Source organism: Zootoca vivipara, chromosome 16 (assembly GCF_963506605.1).
Source record: "Zootoca vivipara chromosome 16, rZooViv1.1, whole genome shotgun sequence".
Taxonomy (NCBI): Eukaryota; Metazoa; Chordata; class Lepidosauria; order Squamata; family Lacertidae; genus Zootoca; species Zootoca vivipara.
In genome coordinates, this window is record NC_083291.1 from 4,018,967 (window position 1) to 4,033,998 (window position 15,032).

A 15,032-nucleotide genomic window follows, 5' to 3' on the forward strand; every position below is an offset into this window, starting at 1 on the left:
ACTTGGATGACGTATCAATTTTTTCAAATACCTGGAAGGAGCACTTGGAGCATGTGCAGAGTGTGTTTACTAGATTCAAAGAAGCCAATCTTACTGTAAAAATGGCGAAGTGTCAATTTGCCCAAGGTGAAGTGGTTTATTTGGGTTTTCAGGTTGGCTCAGGCTATATTAAAGCCCTAGAAGCAAAAGTCCAGGGGATCCAGGATTGGCCCCGACCCAAGACCAAGCGGGATGTGTTATCTTTTTTGGGAGTGGCTAACTATTATCGTAGATTTATTGTACATTTTGCCACCATTGCCGCTCCCCTGACTAATCTGTGTAAAAAGGCGTTGCCTACCAAAGTAACTTGGACGCCAGAGTGTCAGCGGGCTTTTGTGTTGTTGAAGCAAGCCCTGACCAGTAATAAGGTGATGCTAGCCCCGGACCAGCAGAAACCCTTTGTGGTCCAAACGGATGCTAGTCATACAGGACTGGGAGCAGTCCTGTTGCAGAAAGACCCCGAGGGGGAGTTGAGACCAGTGGTTTACCTAAGTAAGAAGTTGCTACCCCGTGAACAAAATTATTCCACCATTGAGAAAGAATGTTATGCGCTTTTATGGTCTCTCTCCCGGCTGAAGGTTTATCTTTGGGGGGCGGAGTTTCAAGTGCAGACTGATCACTCGCCTTTATGTTGGCTATCACGCATGAAAAACTCCAATCAGAAACTGTTACGGTGGAGTCTGGCTTTGCAGGATTACAATTTTACTGTGGTTCATATCCCTGGAAAGCAGAATGTTGTGGCGGATGCCCTCAGTCGCTTGTATCAGTCTGTTGAGTAACTGTTATGTTTATTATGATTCTCACAGGCTGGGTGTCCTACCTTACAGGGGTGTGCGGAAATGTGGGACGCCTTGACCCCAAATTTCCGTTAGGGAAGGGGGTGTCATGGATTCAGGTGCAGAGCATTATGGGAACTGCGAAGATTCATGGGACTTTGGTCCTTGAGATGAACGGCCTGGGAAAGTAAACTTCTGAACTCTAAAAGAGAGATTTCTGGCTCTTTTGATCCCGTGTAACCTTGCAGCTGTGAAATCTCCCATTCCTGTGCGATAAGAAATTAGGGAGGAAACTGTCCGGTGTGCTCTGAGAACTGAAGGCGTTAATTGCCCTGTAGGTTGATTAATGGGTAAACACAAGACATCTGTGTAGCCTCTATTTGATTGACAAGACTAACGGTTGTGGGTTCTTTGATTGGATTATTCGAACCTCAACTCTAACGTAGATTGGATAATGAGCCATAAGCCCACGTGGAATACCTCAAGGGTTGTGGGGATTTAAGTCTGTTAGAGATGAGGGTCTTTGTCCTCTTTTGTCCTCTTTTGTCTTGCAAAATGACCCAGCAAGGTACTGCTGTCCTGCTCATCTTCAAAGAGCCTGAGAAAGACTGAGGTCTGCGTGGCTCTTGACTGCAATTTGCCGGATGGAGAGATGCAGTCTTGGATCAACCTTATTCTAAGTTTGTACTTGTAAGTTAGCTATGCTTTCTTGTTTTATCTTTGTATTCCCTTTGTTTTGAGAACTGTTGCATGTTACTTTGTTATGCTATTTTATAATAAATAGTTAAAAGAGATTTCTTGTGGATTTTGGTCCTTCCTGGTCGCACTGCTAAACCCAGTCCTAGGCTGCTTTGCCCCTACCAGGCAGAACGTGTATTCTTTGTCCCGGAGGTCTGTAAGTGGACCCCCCGGGTGGTGGCAGCGATACCAGTTAAAGAAGTGTTTTAAAACCCCTGTTCGAGCCATAGAGGTATAGCCAGACCCTTCCCCGGGTAACGCAAGCAGCCCCAGTAGCCTCCGGAGGGAGAACTGGCGGTGCTATAGGGGAAGAGGTTGAGGGTACTGAAGGGCCGAAACATCACACTATTGAGAAAGAAGAGCAATACTTTTCTAGAAATGTTGCACAGCAGGAAACAAGCAGGGTTGTGGCATGTGGGTTAGTGACTGTCCCAGGTTTTTCAAATCAAAATTCTAAAGAGCTAGCCCAGGCGCTATAAACACATAAAAGGAGGCATCTTTCTCCATTCTCTTGTAGATATGGGGGGGGGGAGATAAGGAAATATCAAAAAATGTTTGTTAAAAGGCATTGCCACACTGCCTATGAACTAATGGCTTTTTTTTATGAATGAAAAAAATGAAAGTGTTCCAGGAATTATTGTGTTACTGAAGGAAGGGCAGGTGTAGATTCCAGTTTAAAATCCAGTCTCTATAAATTATTTAGTCGCTGAGAATATACATTATACAAAACTTTTTAAACAACTAAAGCCTTTAACTAATTAATGAATTATGAAATTTAGTCTCCAAACAACTCAGAAGGGATCTCTCTCTCTCTAGCTTGCTTTAACATGATAAATTTGATTAACAGTTTACTATTAACTTGTACACTAATGAATAATCAGCTACATTATGTTCTTTAATGAACAACAGCTTTTAATTTAATAGATACAGTGTTTAGAATTGCTCCTTCTTGCCAAAGTGACAACACGATTGCTGGCAAACATCATCATCCCTTTGAGTATTCTAAATCTAGCCGGTTTCTCTGGGGGGAAAGGAAGAGGAAAAGCTCATGGGAGTCGATGAATGAGAGCTTCAGATTCATTTTTCTGAATTTACACCGAACGTATTCACAGTTATTCTACTTGAGTATTAGCCTTTTCATCTAACCTCTTTGAAAACGTACCAAAAAAATATGTTATCGCGTTAGAACACAATAATCGGCATTATCCCAACTGCCAAGTCTCAAACGCCCTTGGTGACAGATTGAATATTCTTTAAATTATGCAGCCTTCCTAGCAAATAAATCTAGCATATAAAAAAATTCCAGGCTGCATTACTTTTAAGGTTGTGCTGTGTGCTACTTCCAAGCTCACAAGCACCTGTGAATTCTTTAACTGGGCAGTGCTAAGTAGAACATTATGGAAGAAAGGAGTCGTGGCTGAGCATCTGACCTGCTTGTAGAACGTCCCAGGCCCAACTTCCATCTTTTATGTAGGGCTGAAACAGACCCAGTTTTGAAAGCGCTGAGCCAGATGGATCAAACACAACTCACAAGTGTTAAAACTGCACTCCAATCCCCGAAAGCCATATTGAGCCACTAAAAGCCTGCTCATACGCGAGAAGCTATGGGAAATAGTGGCTGTTCACCGGGGGAACAGTACAGTGGGACCTTGGTTCTCAAACTTAATCCGTTCCGGAAATCCATTCCAAAACCAAAGCGTTCCAAAACCAGGGCACGCTTTCCTGTAGAAAGTAATGCAAAATGGATTAATCCGCCCCAGACTTTTAAAAACAACCCCTAAAACAGCAATTTAACATGAAATTTACTATCCAACGAGGCCATTGATCCATAAAATGAAAGCAATAATCAATATACTGTACTATAAAAGAAGACGGTATTGGAGATGATAAAAATTAAAATTATTTTTTTTTCACTGATGGTAGTCACTGTTTGTTTGTTTGCTTGCTTGCTTGCTTGCTTTTTGCCAATCATTTTCCTTTATTTGATGAATTCAAAAAGATATATAACGTAGAATTTGCATTACGAATTGAAAAAAACAACAAATGCAAAGACCAGAAAAGGAAAGAACAGGGATGATTTTTCAGTTTGCTATAATATCAATCATCTTCCATTCTGTTATTCTCCATTTCATATCTTTATATGGATGATAGGTCACTGTTTGGATGGGGGCTTTTATCTATTTCCACAGTCACACAATCAATCAATCAATCAATCAATCAATCAGTAGCTGAACTGGGTTCCACACAGTCACAAAAACAAATTAACCGAAAAAGCCTCAAAAACGAAAACGCAAAATAAATAGCAAAAACAAAAGTGCCAAACTTAATCTGGTCCTGGAAGTCCGTTTGACTTCCAAAATGTTCAAAAACCAAGGCGTGGCTTCTGATTGGTGCAGGTGCCCTGGAAACAATAGCTGGCAGCTGCATCGGACGTTTGGCTTACAAAAAATGTTCTAAAACGGAAACACTTCTGGGTTTTCGGTGTTTGAGAACCAAGGTACCACTGTATTCCAAAGCTAAAGAATAAGCATAGTGAACTTTTACATGCATCTTTGCTGTCCTAACTTAACACATTGGTGGTAAATTTTAGAGAGCATTTCCACTTGATCTTATCAATTGTGGTGAGATCATTGGGGGGGGGGTGGGAAATGCTTATACTAATTGTTGGGCCCAATCAAGCAGGCACTGCTGCAGATATTTAATTTATCTCAATGGAAAATGATCACTGAAATAAAAAGAGTAGTAGATTGTGCCCATCGACTTTGAGGAATTCTTTGCCCCTGAACATCCTATCAGACTCCTCTATCCAGAGGCTTCCGATAGTTAGGATGGCATTATTTCAGAACCTGGGCTGTAACAGTTGAGTCCTCTTAGCATAGTTTGCTTGGGCTTTGCTGAATTCTGCGGTTGGGTATTTTATCTTTAATTATTATATATTTTAAAGTTGCTTTTTATGATTGATGGGGTGCTTTGAGTGGCCACCTGGAAAAAAATATATTTAATAATATTTAAAATCAACACAACTTAACCAAAAAATTTCTCTTGAAATAGCACCTAGAAACGTACTTTTTATATGCTATGAATGACCACACACTCTAGAAAGAAGTAGATGCTTCTAGTACTAGTGGACAGGGAAAGCTCAAATTACCATAAAGCTTTACAGTATAGATTCCGTTCCCATTTGCAAATGGAGACAGTTGGACTATCTCTTCTCACCTAATAAAGGCAACAATCTAAGAACAGTGCTTAGCTCTGAATGACCTTGAAACATAATTGGCAAGCATGCATGTCTCTACGGTATATGCCATTGGGTAGATAAAAATATATGGGATTATAATCAAAACTGATAAAGCTTCAAAATTAATCAAGGGTGTTTTAAACTTCTTGATGAGAGCAACAGAATGTAATATGGCATAATTTTTAATGTATGTTGCATGATTTCCAAACCGATACGGTCAACGTGCAACTGTAAACTATATTCTCAGATGCCTTTATTAGTACTTCCTTTTAAACGTGGGTTCTTTGGAAGCCTTTGATTGTGCAAAACCTTTGGTTGTGATTTTGCACAAAGGGAAACTGACAAATCAGCAGCATGTGTCATTCCAGGGTTTTGCACATGTATGAATTCATTTATGTGGCACTTCTATTGCACATTGCGTACATTTCTGGTTACTTTTTTCATGTTGATCACTTTGATACGTTTCACAGGAAGCAATTTGTCAAGGAAATGAAAGAAAGAAATATTTGCAGAATCTGAGGCCTGGTTCTCACAGCCTGGTAAGCCAAAATTTACTAGGACTCTGGGGGGAAATGGGCATCCTTTTTTGCTTCTTCTCTTTCCTCTTAGTTCAGCACGGCAGTTAAGCCAAGGTTTCACTTAAGTGTACTGCCTGAACACAGACTCACAGCTAAGCTCTCTTCTCCTTAGCCAAGAGCTTAGCCAAGGTTTCTTCTCAGTTGCATCTCATAATCATAGGGTGGGGGGGACATCTTAACCATGGCCTATGTTTGGACAACACGATAAGCCAAACCTCGGCTTAGCTGCTGGGGATGAGCAAAGTAGCTGCAATCTCCTCCCTGGGAGCCCATACCTTCCAAGTTCCGGACTGCAGAATCCGGGACCGGCAGCCGTGTGACACCGGAAGTTGCGTCCACGTAACTTCCGGTGTCGTTTTGCCCTTCTATGGGCACCAAAAATGGCCGCCGCAGTCTTCGGAAGTCGCTTCTATGCATGTCAGGAAGTGTGTCGACACAACTTCTGGTGTCGCTCTGCCCATCTATGGGCACCAAAAATGGCCCCCGCCGACACCGGAAGTCACGTCTATGCACTTCCGGACATGCGTAGATGCGACTTTTGAAGCCGGCAGTGGCCATTTTTGGTGCCCATAGAAGGGCAAATCAGAAAGGGGAAAAATGGCCGCCAGCAGGAGAAAATAATGGAGAAAAACGGGAGATGAAGTGATACGGGGGACCACCGGGAAAAGGTAAGTAAAAACAGGGGGTTTCCCGGGGAAAACGGGATACTTGGCAGCTATGCCCATAGGTTCACACTAAACCATGGTCTGGCTTAGTGTTAATACTCCAGGCATCCTAAGTATCTTCCTCATAAGTATGGATTTGGAATCCGTTTTTTCAATGGGCGAAAAACAGCAAAGAGTCTCATTATATCTCTACACCACAGAAACATGTTATTAGTGGTACTCATGTCCCAGAAACAGTAGCATTCTCACTGTTGAACAGGCTGCACTCAGGCTTCCACGGTCACAGCAATGAAGCTTCTGCGGCCATGCACATTTAATTTTAATGCAGAAGGAAAAACCACCAGCAGCTCCTGTTTCGTGCTGCGGGGGGCAGGGGGGCGGGAATAGCATGGCCCAATTGCATATGAATGTTTGACTCTGTCACAAACCACTCTGTGGCTTGTGCAAAGGGTGCTATGGAAATTGTTGGAAAGAAACTGGGTTTGAGATGAACTCCTAAGCACAATTCCCTGAGCTCATTTTGCTGGAGTGGACAGAGCTTCTGGTCCTTTCCTGAGAGCATCGATAGGCAGAAACTGCATATTATTTTCTTCCGCGGGCATAAATTCCTTAATTTTTAAAGAGGGGGCAATATACCGCTGTCCATTTTGGGTCAAAGCAACGGTGGACTTTGGGCTTTAAAATCTCAGCTGTGCCCCTGAGCAACGCCAAAATCCCCCACCCCTGCCTTACAATGCTCATCCTTATTGCGGTGTCCCCTGTGCCGGATATAGGGTTGATGAGGCCCTCAGCTACTGAAGGTAATGGGGTCCTTTCTATGTCCAGCTTTCCTTTGTCAACAACAATTGTCGCTGTTTTTTTTGTTGTTGAATATATGCTATATGGTAATTTATGGACCTAATAGGTATCTAAAGCCATTTGCACGTGCAGAATGTAGAAATGTAGAAATGAGCAAGCCAGTGATGTTTTAGGAAGCAGGCTAGGAGGCGGGGCCCATGACTTACATCATAGGATCCTACACAACACAAAGCACTGTTCCTGTATATAGGTTTTATTTTATTTGTTTTTTATCTTATATTTTAGAAATGTACATCCAGGTTTTCTCCCTTTCAATTTTTTTTGGGGCCCCCAAGAGAGTGGGGCCCTAAGCTATAGCTTGTTTAGCTTATGGGATCCCTTACAGTCGGCTTTTGACACCATCAACCATAACATCCTTCTGGACCGTCTAGAGGGCTTGGGAGCTAGGGGCACTTTCATACAGTGGTTCTGCTCCTTCCTCCTGGGCCGTGTTCAGAAAGTGGTGGGGGGGGATGAGTGTTCAGACCCCTGGGCTCTCACTTGTGGGGTGCCTCAGAGTTCTGTCCTCTCCCCCATGCTTTTTAACATCTACATGCAGCTGCTGGGAGAGATCATCAGGGGGTTTGGGCTGGGTGTTCATCAGTATGAGGATGATACCCAGCTCTACCTCTCTTTCAAATCAGAACCAGTGAAGGCAGTGAAGGTCCTGTGTGAGTGTCTGGAGGCGGTTGGAGGATGGATGGCGGCTAACAGATTGAGATTGAATCATGACAAGACAGAAGTACTGTTTGTGGGGGACAGGAGGCGGGCGGGTGTGGAGGACTCCCTGGTCCTGAATGGGGTAACTGTGCCCCTGAAGGACCAGGTGCGCAGCCTGGGAGTCATTTTAGACTCACAGCTGTCCATGGAGGCACAGGTCAATTCTGTGTCCAGGGCAGCTGTTTATCAGCTCCATCTGGTACGCAGGCTGAGACCCTACCTGCCCGCGGACTGTCTCGCCAGAGTGGTGCATGCTCTAGTTATCTCCCGCTTGGACTACTGCAATGCGCTCTACGTGGGGCTACCTTTGAAGGTGACCCGGAAACTACAACTAATCCAGAATGCGGGAGCTAGACTGGTGACTGGGAGTGGCCGCCGAGACCACATAACACATGTCCTGAAAGACCTACATTGGCTCTCAGTACGTTTCCGAGCACAATTCAAAGTGTTGGTGCTGACCTTTAAAGCCCTAAACGGCCTCGGTCCAGTATACCTGAAGGAGCGTCTCCACCCCCATCGTTCTGCCCAGACACTAAGGTCCAGCGCCGAGGGTCTTCTGGCGGTTCCCTCACTACGAGAAGCCAAGTTACAGGGAACCAGGCAGAGGGCCTTCTCGGTACTTAAAGCCCTAAATGGCCTCGGTCCAGTATACCTGAAGGAGCGTCTCCACCTCCATCATTCTACCCGGACACTGAGGTCCAGCACCGAGGGCCTTCTGGTGGTTCCCTCATTGCGAGAAGCCAAGTTGCAGGGAACTAGGCAGAGGGCCTTTTCGGTGGTGGCGCCTGCCCTGTGGAACGCCCTCCCAACAGATGTCAAAGAGGAAAACAACTACCAGACTTTTAGAAGACATCTGAAGGCAGCCCTGTTCAGGGAGGCTTTTAATGTTTAATAGATTACTGTGATTTATTTTTCTGTTGGAAGCCGCCCAGAGTGGCTGGGGAAACCCAGCCAGATGGGCGGGGTATAAATAATAAATTATTATTATTATTATTATTATTATTATTATTATTATTATTATTATTATTATTATTATAGTGGCACCCACCCTGTGGAATGCCCTCCCACCAGAGGTCAAAGAGAACAACAATTACCAGACCTTTAGAAGGCATCTCAAGGCAGCCCTGTTTAGGGAAGCTTTTAATGTTTGATGGATTTCTGTATTTTAATGTTTTGTTGGAAGCCGCCCAGAGTGGCTGGGGGAACCCAGCCAGATGGGTGGGGTATAAATAATAAATTATTATTATTATTATTATTATTATTATTATTATTATTATATTATTATATGTAAATCCAGCACTACCTGTGGCACCCTCTCGGCTCAGCACCCAGTGCGGGTGGAATCTGCCTTGCTCTCCTAAATCCCCCTCTGGGTAAAAGCGTTACCTCTGCCTAAGTGGGTTGAGGATACCTCCCCACCCAGAAACCCAAATTCACACCGAAATGCCTGAACATGCTCTCCATCAAGTGTTCTGCAAAACCCAAGTCTTGCACAGAGGCGAAAACAGCATCTTTATTTGGATGCTAAAACGTGGTCCTACCTTTACAGCTTCGCTTAGAGTTTGGTTTTTGTCTGCTTCTTCGCAGGAATGCACTTCCAGTTTATACTGCAGCTCCTGAAGCTGTTGTGCCTGTTCGTTCAAAAGCAATTGCGCCTGCTGCTCCCGTAGCAATGCATTATTCAGTTCTTCACATGCACTTTCAAACCTCTCTCGGGTGATCAATTTCTGATAAAGGAAATAAATTGTGTCCTGTCATGAAACAGCGGCATTGTTTTATACACTCGACTCTCAGCGTTCCCACTTGCCAATATGCAACATTCTAATGCAAAAGTTTTTTTAAAAACACTCAATAGATCCTGTCCTAGTCGGGACCGTTATGCAGTGCTAAATTGCCCTGCGATATTTATTCGCCAGATTCCCTTGGAAACCTGGTGCGGAAGTACAAGCGCAAGGGGAGCTTTTTTCTGATCAAAAAGAGGTCAGAAAATTATTTCTGTGAAAGGAGCTGATTTGAACAAAGGTACCTACATTGTTCCAAACATATTGCCTAAGCACAGAGCCATACATACAGGCCAAGCCAAGACCAATGGCTGTGATATGTGAAATGTTTTAGGGGGAAGAAAGCAATCTTGCTATTGTAGTTCAGCAAGCTATCTTCCGTAAATTCAGCCTAATCAAAGACTCCGGCTCTCATTTTGAATTATTCTTCAGGAATATATCACTTCATCTATCACCCGGATTGTAATTTTAGGGGCTTCTTCTGAAAGAATGCTGCCCAGAGCAAACAGTGTTTAAAGCAAGGTATTCATATACTTAAGAAATCTCATTCTTGTGGTTGATGGGTCTATAAACACATAAGCTGCCATCTTTTCTTCCCACCGCCCTAAATCAAGTGTTTGCTGTCGGTTCTGTGTGAGACTTAAAAGTGAAGTTAGAAGCTTTAATGTTTTGTAATGAAGTTAGTACGTCATACCCAATGCAACTTGAAATTTCTCTTTTGTAGAGATTTGTCTGGTTTGTGCATATTAGAATGGAAGGGAATCCTTAGTTTGTACATGTATGAAAGCAACTTTTATTACATGTTCCTTTTGAGTACAGTATGATACAGGAAGGTCTTTGTTTTGAGTTTTAAATACCTTGCCTTATTTAACAGGACAAAATAAACTGTTCCAATAAAAAAAGAAAAAAGAAAATGAGCATGTGCCCATGCAGTTTTGCCAATTTAAATATTGCAAAAGACAACCTAATAATGCAAAACAGATAAAGGGTAGAGCCCGTTTTGTCTTATTAAAAACAACTACTGTTTAAGTTGGAGCAAGATCCAAGATTTGAGGTCAAGGTAAAGGGACCCCTGGCCATTAGGTCCAGTCGTGACCGACTCTGGGGTTGCGGCGCTCATCTCGCGTTATTGGCCAAGGGAGCCGGCGTACAGCTTCCAGGTCATGTGGCCAGCATGACTAAGCCGCTTCTGGCGAACCAGAGCAGCACACGGAAACGCCGTTTACCTTCCCGCTGGAGTGGTACCTATTTATCTACTTGCACTTTGATGTGCTTTCGAACTGCTAGGTTGGCAGGAGCTGGGACCGAGCAATGGGAGCTCACTCCGTCGTGGGGATTCGAACCGCTGACCTTCTGATCGGCAAGCCCTAGGCATCTCCATGTTCTGACAGGGGGAGATTTCTACATATGTGCCAGATAAATATTAATTTGGGGGGGATACCAAAAGTCAGGTATATTAGAAATGAACACTTAGGGACAAACATGTGAAATAGTTTGAGTTAAAGCAATTACTATCTTGTATGTATTGTTTTCCTCCTCTTCCTCTTCCTCCTCCTCCTTGTTTTTTAAAAATGTTGCGCATTCCTTTCTTTAAGAAATTACATTATTTCTCAAAGAGAAGAGAGATGGTCAGGGCAGCTAACAAGCTGAATGAATTTTACAGACCCACCAAGCCTTTACAGACCACTGAGGAAGTGACAAGATCTCCAGGACCCTGAAGGCTTTTTTCACCCGTTACAGAATTTCGGCGTGGGAGACACTTCAAATTCATGTTTAACCCGAGGTCAGGTTGCCACAGGTGACAATTGCACACGTGGAACTTTCACTACAAACACACCTTCTGGGAATCCCATGAATGGCCGCCATTCCCCATGGCTTCCCACAGCAACCGCACTCCCTACCCCCCCTAAAAAAACCACACATTGTGACTGTTGTACATAAGGGTTACTCTAATGTAGAGCAGGACACGCCAACTGTAACACTGAAGTGTCTCGCACGTAGGTATATTATAAAATGTGAAACAGCACTTATTCCATTCAGCGTTTCAACAGTTGGTAGCAACGTGGCTGATAAGGCAAGCAGAATGAACACACAGATCTATTTGCTTGAGTGATGCTAACATGCAATTTTGGCGTTCAGACTTCAGTTCTCTAGCAGCACAAGCATAATATTTAAGGAACTGGAGGTGGGGAGGAGGGAATTGGCTTTGTTGACAGATCTAACATCATTATTTTCTCAACCTATTTTATCGTGCAACATAAGGAACTAATCATATGGAAAGAACCACTTGTTTCTCCGCTTTTAATATACCTGAATCACAGCAGGGAGACATTTACAAGACATGGTTTTTGTGTGAGCATGGGCAGAGTGGAAGGAAGGGGCGGGGGAGAGAGAGAGAATGCAAGAATAGATGGATTTTATTATTTGGTTTTCTAAGGAAGGCTGAGAGAAAATGGAGCAAAAGGAAACCTCTCCTTTAGATGAGGGTTATTCTCTCTCTTCCCCCCCCCATCTAAATCAAATATACTTACAGATTGCTTAAATGCATTTAATTGCTCTTGCAGGCTCTGGGCTTTGTCAGCCTCGTTCCTCATCTCATTCAAATTCCTTTTGAATTCTGTGAGCTCTAAGCGGAGTGACCGTCGTTCAACTTCTGCTGTATGTAGCCTTTGTGTAAATTCAAATATTTGCCTCTGCAAGAATGCTATGCTTTTCTGGTAGTAAAAAGGAGGTGGGGGGGGGAGAGGAAACAATATTGTTAGCGGAGCTGATTAGGCAATAAATCAATAGCATTTAAAGCATGGGAAAATTAAAATGAAGCATGTTTTCTGAATTCACACAGAAAAGTGAAGCATTCTGAAAGCTACTCTTGCATGCTCCTGAAGCAATATGTACAGAGGATATATTCCAAAACTCAACACGAGGCAGAGGTCCGTGTTGAGGAAACATTTATCATATTTTTGTAGATATAGCACATGAACTTTTGTAGCAACATACAACCCAAGTATGCAATAAGTGAGACTTAAAGCACTTTTAAAATTAGAATAATGAATTGCTTTAAAAGATTTGCTTTTAAAGAGAAGATTGTGCCTTGCCTTGAGTGCTAATGGCTTGAAATGAAGTTTTGTTTTGTTTTTAAAAACAATAGAGAAAGGGGGGGGGGAGAATATCAAAGCTAGGTCCGGTTTGAAAAATACACTCCCTTTCTTGCAATTTTGCAATTTTACTTTTAAGGCGGAACACTCTGGTGCTACACAAACTAAGTGTTGCGGGACAGAGAATAAAAACCCACAGCCACCTGAAAGCAAATTCCCCGAGCACAGTAGCTGTCGTATGCTATCCGCTTTCATACCAACCGTAGCAGGGGCTCTATCATTGATGCCTGCTTTAAGAGCCTGAGCGTTTATTTTATGGAGCCCGCGAGCCAGTCTCTGAACCAACGTGTCTTTCTCTATGTAGGTAATGCTCTGGCGGCCATCTGCTCCGGCAAACTCCATCATGACGAAAAGTTTGTCCATGAGTTTTGAAAAAGAATTCCTTGCCGCACTGATAAGCAAATGTCCGGAAAGCCATGAATTCATATCTTGAAAAGAAAAAGAAGGAAAGTCCGTTAAAACAAGTGGGTTTGGGCCTGCCTGCCATATAAATTATGGAAATGCTTCATATAGGAAACAGTGAAACACAGCGCTCCAGGCATTTTAACATACAGAATTCTACGCCCCCAATATGGAAATAACCTAAAGTTCCAGTTTTATGCAACTTTATTAGAGACTGAACCCTATGGTGCTTGCTTCTGAGGAAACCTGCTTGTGATTCTGAATAATTCCAGACCCTCCAAATGTCCCTATTTTCCAGGGACAGTCCCAGATTTACAGAAACCTTTCTGGTTTCTGATCCTTAGGACGTCCCTATTTTCATCAGAAAAATGTTGGAGGGTATGGAGATATGCGATCCCCCCAAGCCAAGGAGATAAGTAGCCATACAACCTTTAGAAGACATTTGAAAGCAGCCCTGTACAGTGGTACCTCGGTTATCGAATGTAATCCGTTCCAGAAGACCGTTCCGACTTCCAAAACTTTTGACAACCGAGGTACAAAGGCTGGTTGGCAAAGTCAATGGGGAAAAATAGAAAAACATGCAGTGGAAGCTGTTCAACTTCCAAGGTCTATTTGAAAACGGAAGCAATTACTTCTGGGTTTTCGGCATTCGGGTTCCGAATAGTTTGGCATCCGAGATGTTCGAAAACTGCACTATACTGTATAGGGATGTTTAATGTTTTATTTTGTTTTTATATATATGTTGGAAACTGCCTAGAGTGGCTGCCTAGAGTGACAGCATATATATATATAGGTAAAGGGGACCCTGACCATCAGGTCCAGTCATGTCCGACTCTGGGGTTGTGGCGCTCATCTCGCTCTATAGGCCAAGGGAGGTGGCGTTTGTCCGCAGACAGCTTCTGGGTCATGTGGCCAGCATGACAAAGCTGCTTCTGGTGAACCAGAGCAGCGCACGGAAACACTATTTACCTTCCCACCCTAATTATCTACTTGCACTTTGATGTGCTTTTGAACTGCTAGGTGGGCAGGAGCTGGGACCGAGCAACGGGAGCTCACCCCGTTGCAGGGATTCGAACTGCCGACCTTCTGATCGGCAAGCCCTAGACTCTGTGGTTTAACCCACAGCGCCACCTGGGTCCCATATATACATAATCATTATTGAATAGGATGTCCCTATCTTCATCGGAGAAAGTTGGAAGGTTTGCAACTCATGCTCCTTAGTGCATGATTGTTCAACAGAATCCCACGGTTTCTTGCAGAGGGTCTCCCCCAAAAAACTGTTCCAAATAAAATGCTGTGTAGACCAACAAACCCCAAAATACTCCAAGAAGAGGAGTAGTCTATTGTCTACATAGGTACTTATTTGATTCCATGTTGGGACATGGCTCAATGTAACTCTTTGGGTAAAAATTATGTTGTTTAACATCAATCTGCAACAGGGCAATTCTGGTGGACGAAAGAGAATCTCTCCCATTCCACCCGTGCACACAACAAACAATTCTCTTAACTTCTGGTGAAATTGTACGTCCATTACGTATGGACAGACTTTGCCTCAGGAGAAATGGCTTTGCTAATGAGAAATGTTCTTATGCGCTCTTCTAATAGTGCATCTTTTTCCTCGTCCTCCTTGCATTAATCCACAGGTTGCAATATATGATACCCCAGACCTGTTGGATAAGCAGACTAATAACTGCTTATAAATATCAGTGAATGTGTTACAGATTCAAAAGTAGAAGGTAAGTCACTGAAGCAAATTTATAACTGTTTTCCTTTCTTTCTTGACAGCTTAGATGTCTACATCATTTGCTGCTTAAAACTACTGAGGCTTGGTACCTTAATGCCACACTATTTATATTCCAAGACAAGAGAATATAATTTACCTTATTCCAAGGCAATTAAAATTTTACAACTACAATTACTTATTTCCCCAATGGGTTTTGGTAATCATCCTTCTCATATAATGGGCCTAAGGCCCCAGCACACCCAACATGTTCTGCTTACTGCTAGATTCGTCAGGTCTGTAATTAATAATTGTGTTTAATGTTGATAAATAAAATTGTCAGTGCTCCTTCTACTAATTGGTATTCCAGATAACGGTTAATA

General features: G+C 43.0%; 1 protein-coding gene across 4 annotated transcripts in view; it reads right to left on the reverse strand.

Annotated features, from left to right (window-relative positions):
• The window catches only part of CCDC171 (coiled-coil domain containing 171), a 223,774-nt gene that overhangs the window by 110,025 nt on the left and 98,717 nt on the right, over positions 1-15,032 (reverse strand). For all 4 annotated transcript variants that reach the window (XM_035140705.2, XM_060269247.1, XM_060269246.1 and 1 more), the window contains 3 exons: positions 12,729-12,955; positions 11,904-12,086; positions 9,133-9,318 (listed from right to left, as the gene is read on the reverse strand). In XM_035140705.2, the coding sequence (XP_034996596.2) occupies positions 9,133-9,318; positions 11,904-12,086; positions 12,729-12,955 (596 nt within the window). The remainder of the gene's footprint in view (positions 1-9,132; positions 9,319-11,903; positions 12,087-12,728; positions 12,956-15,032) is intronic.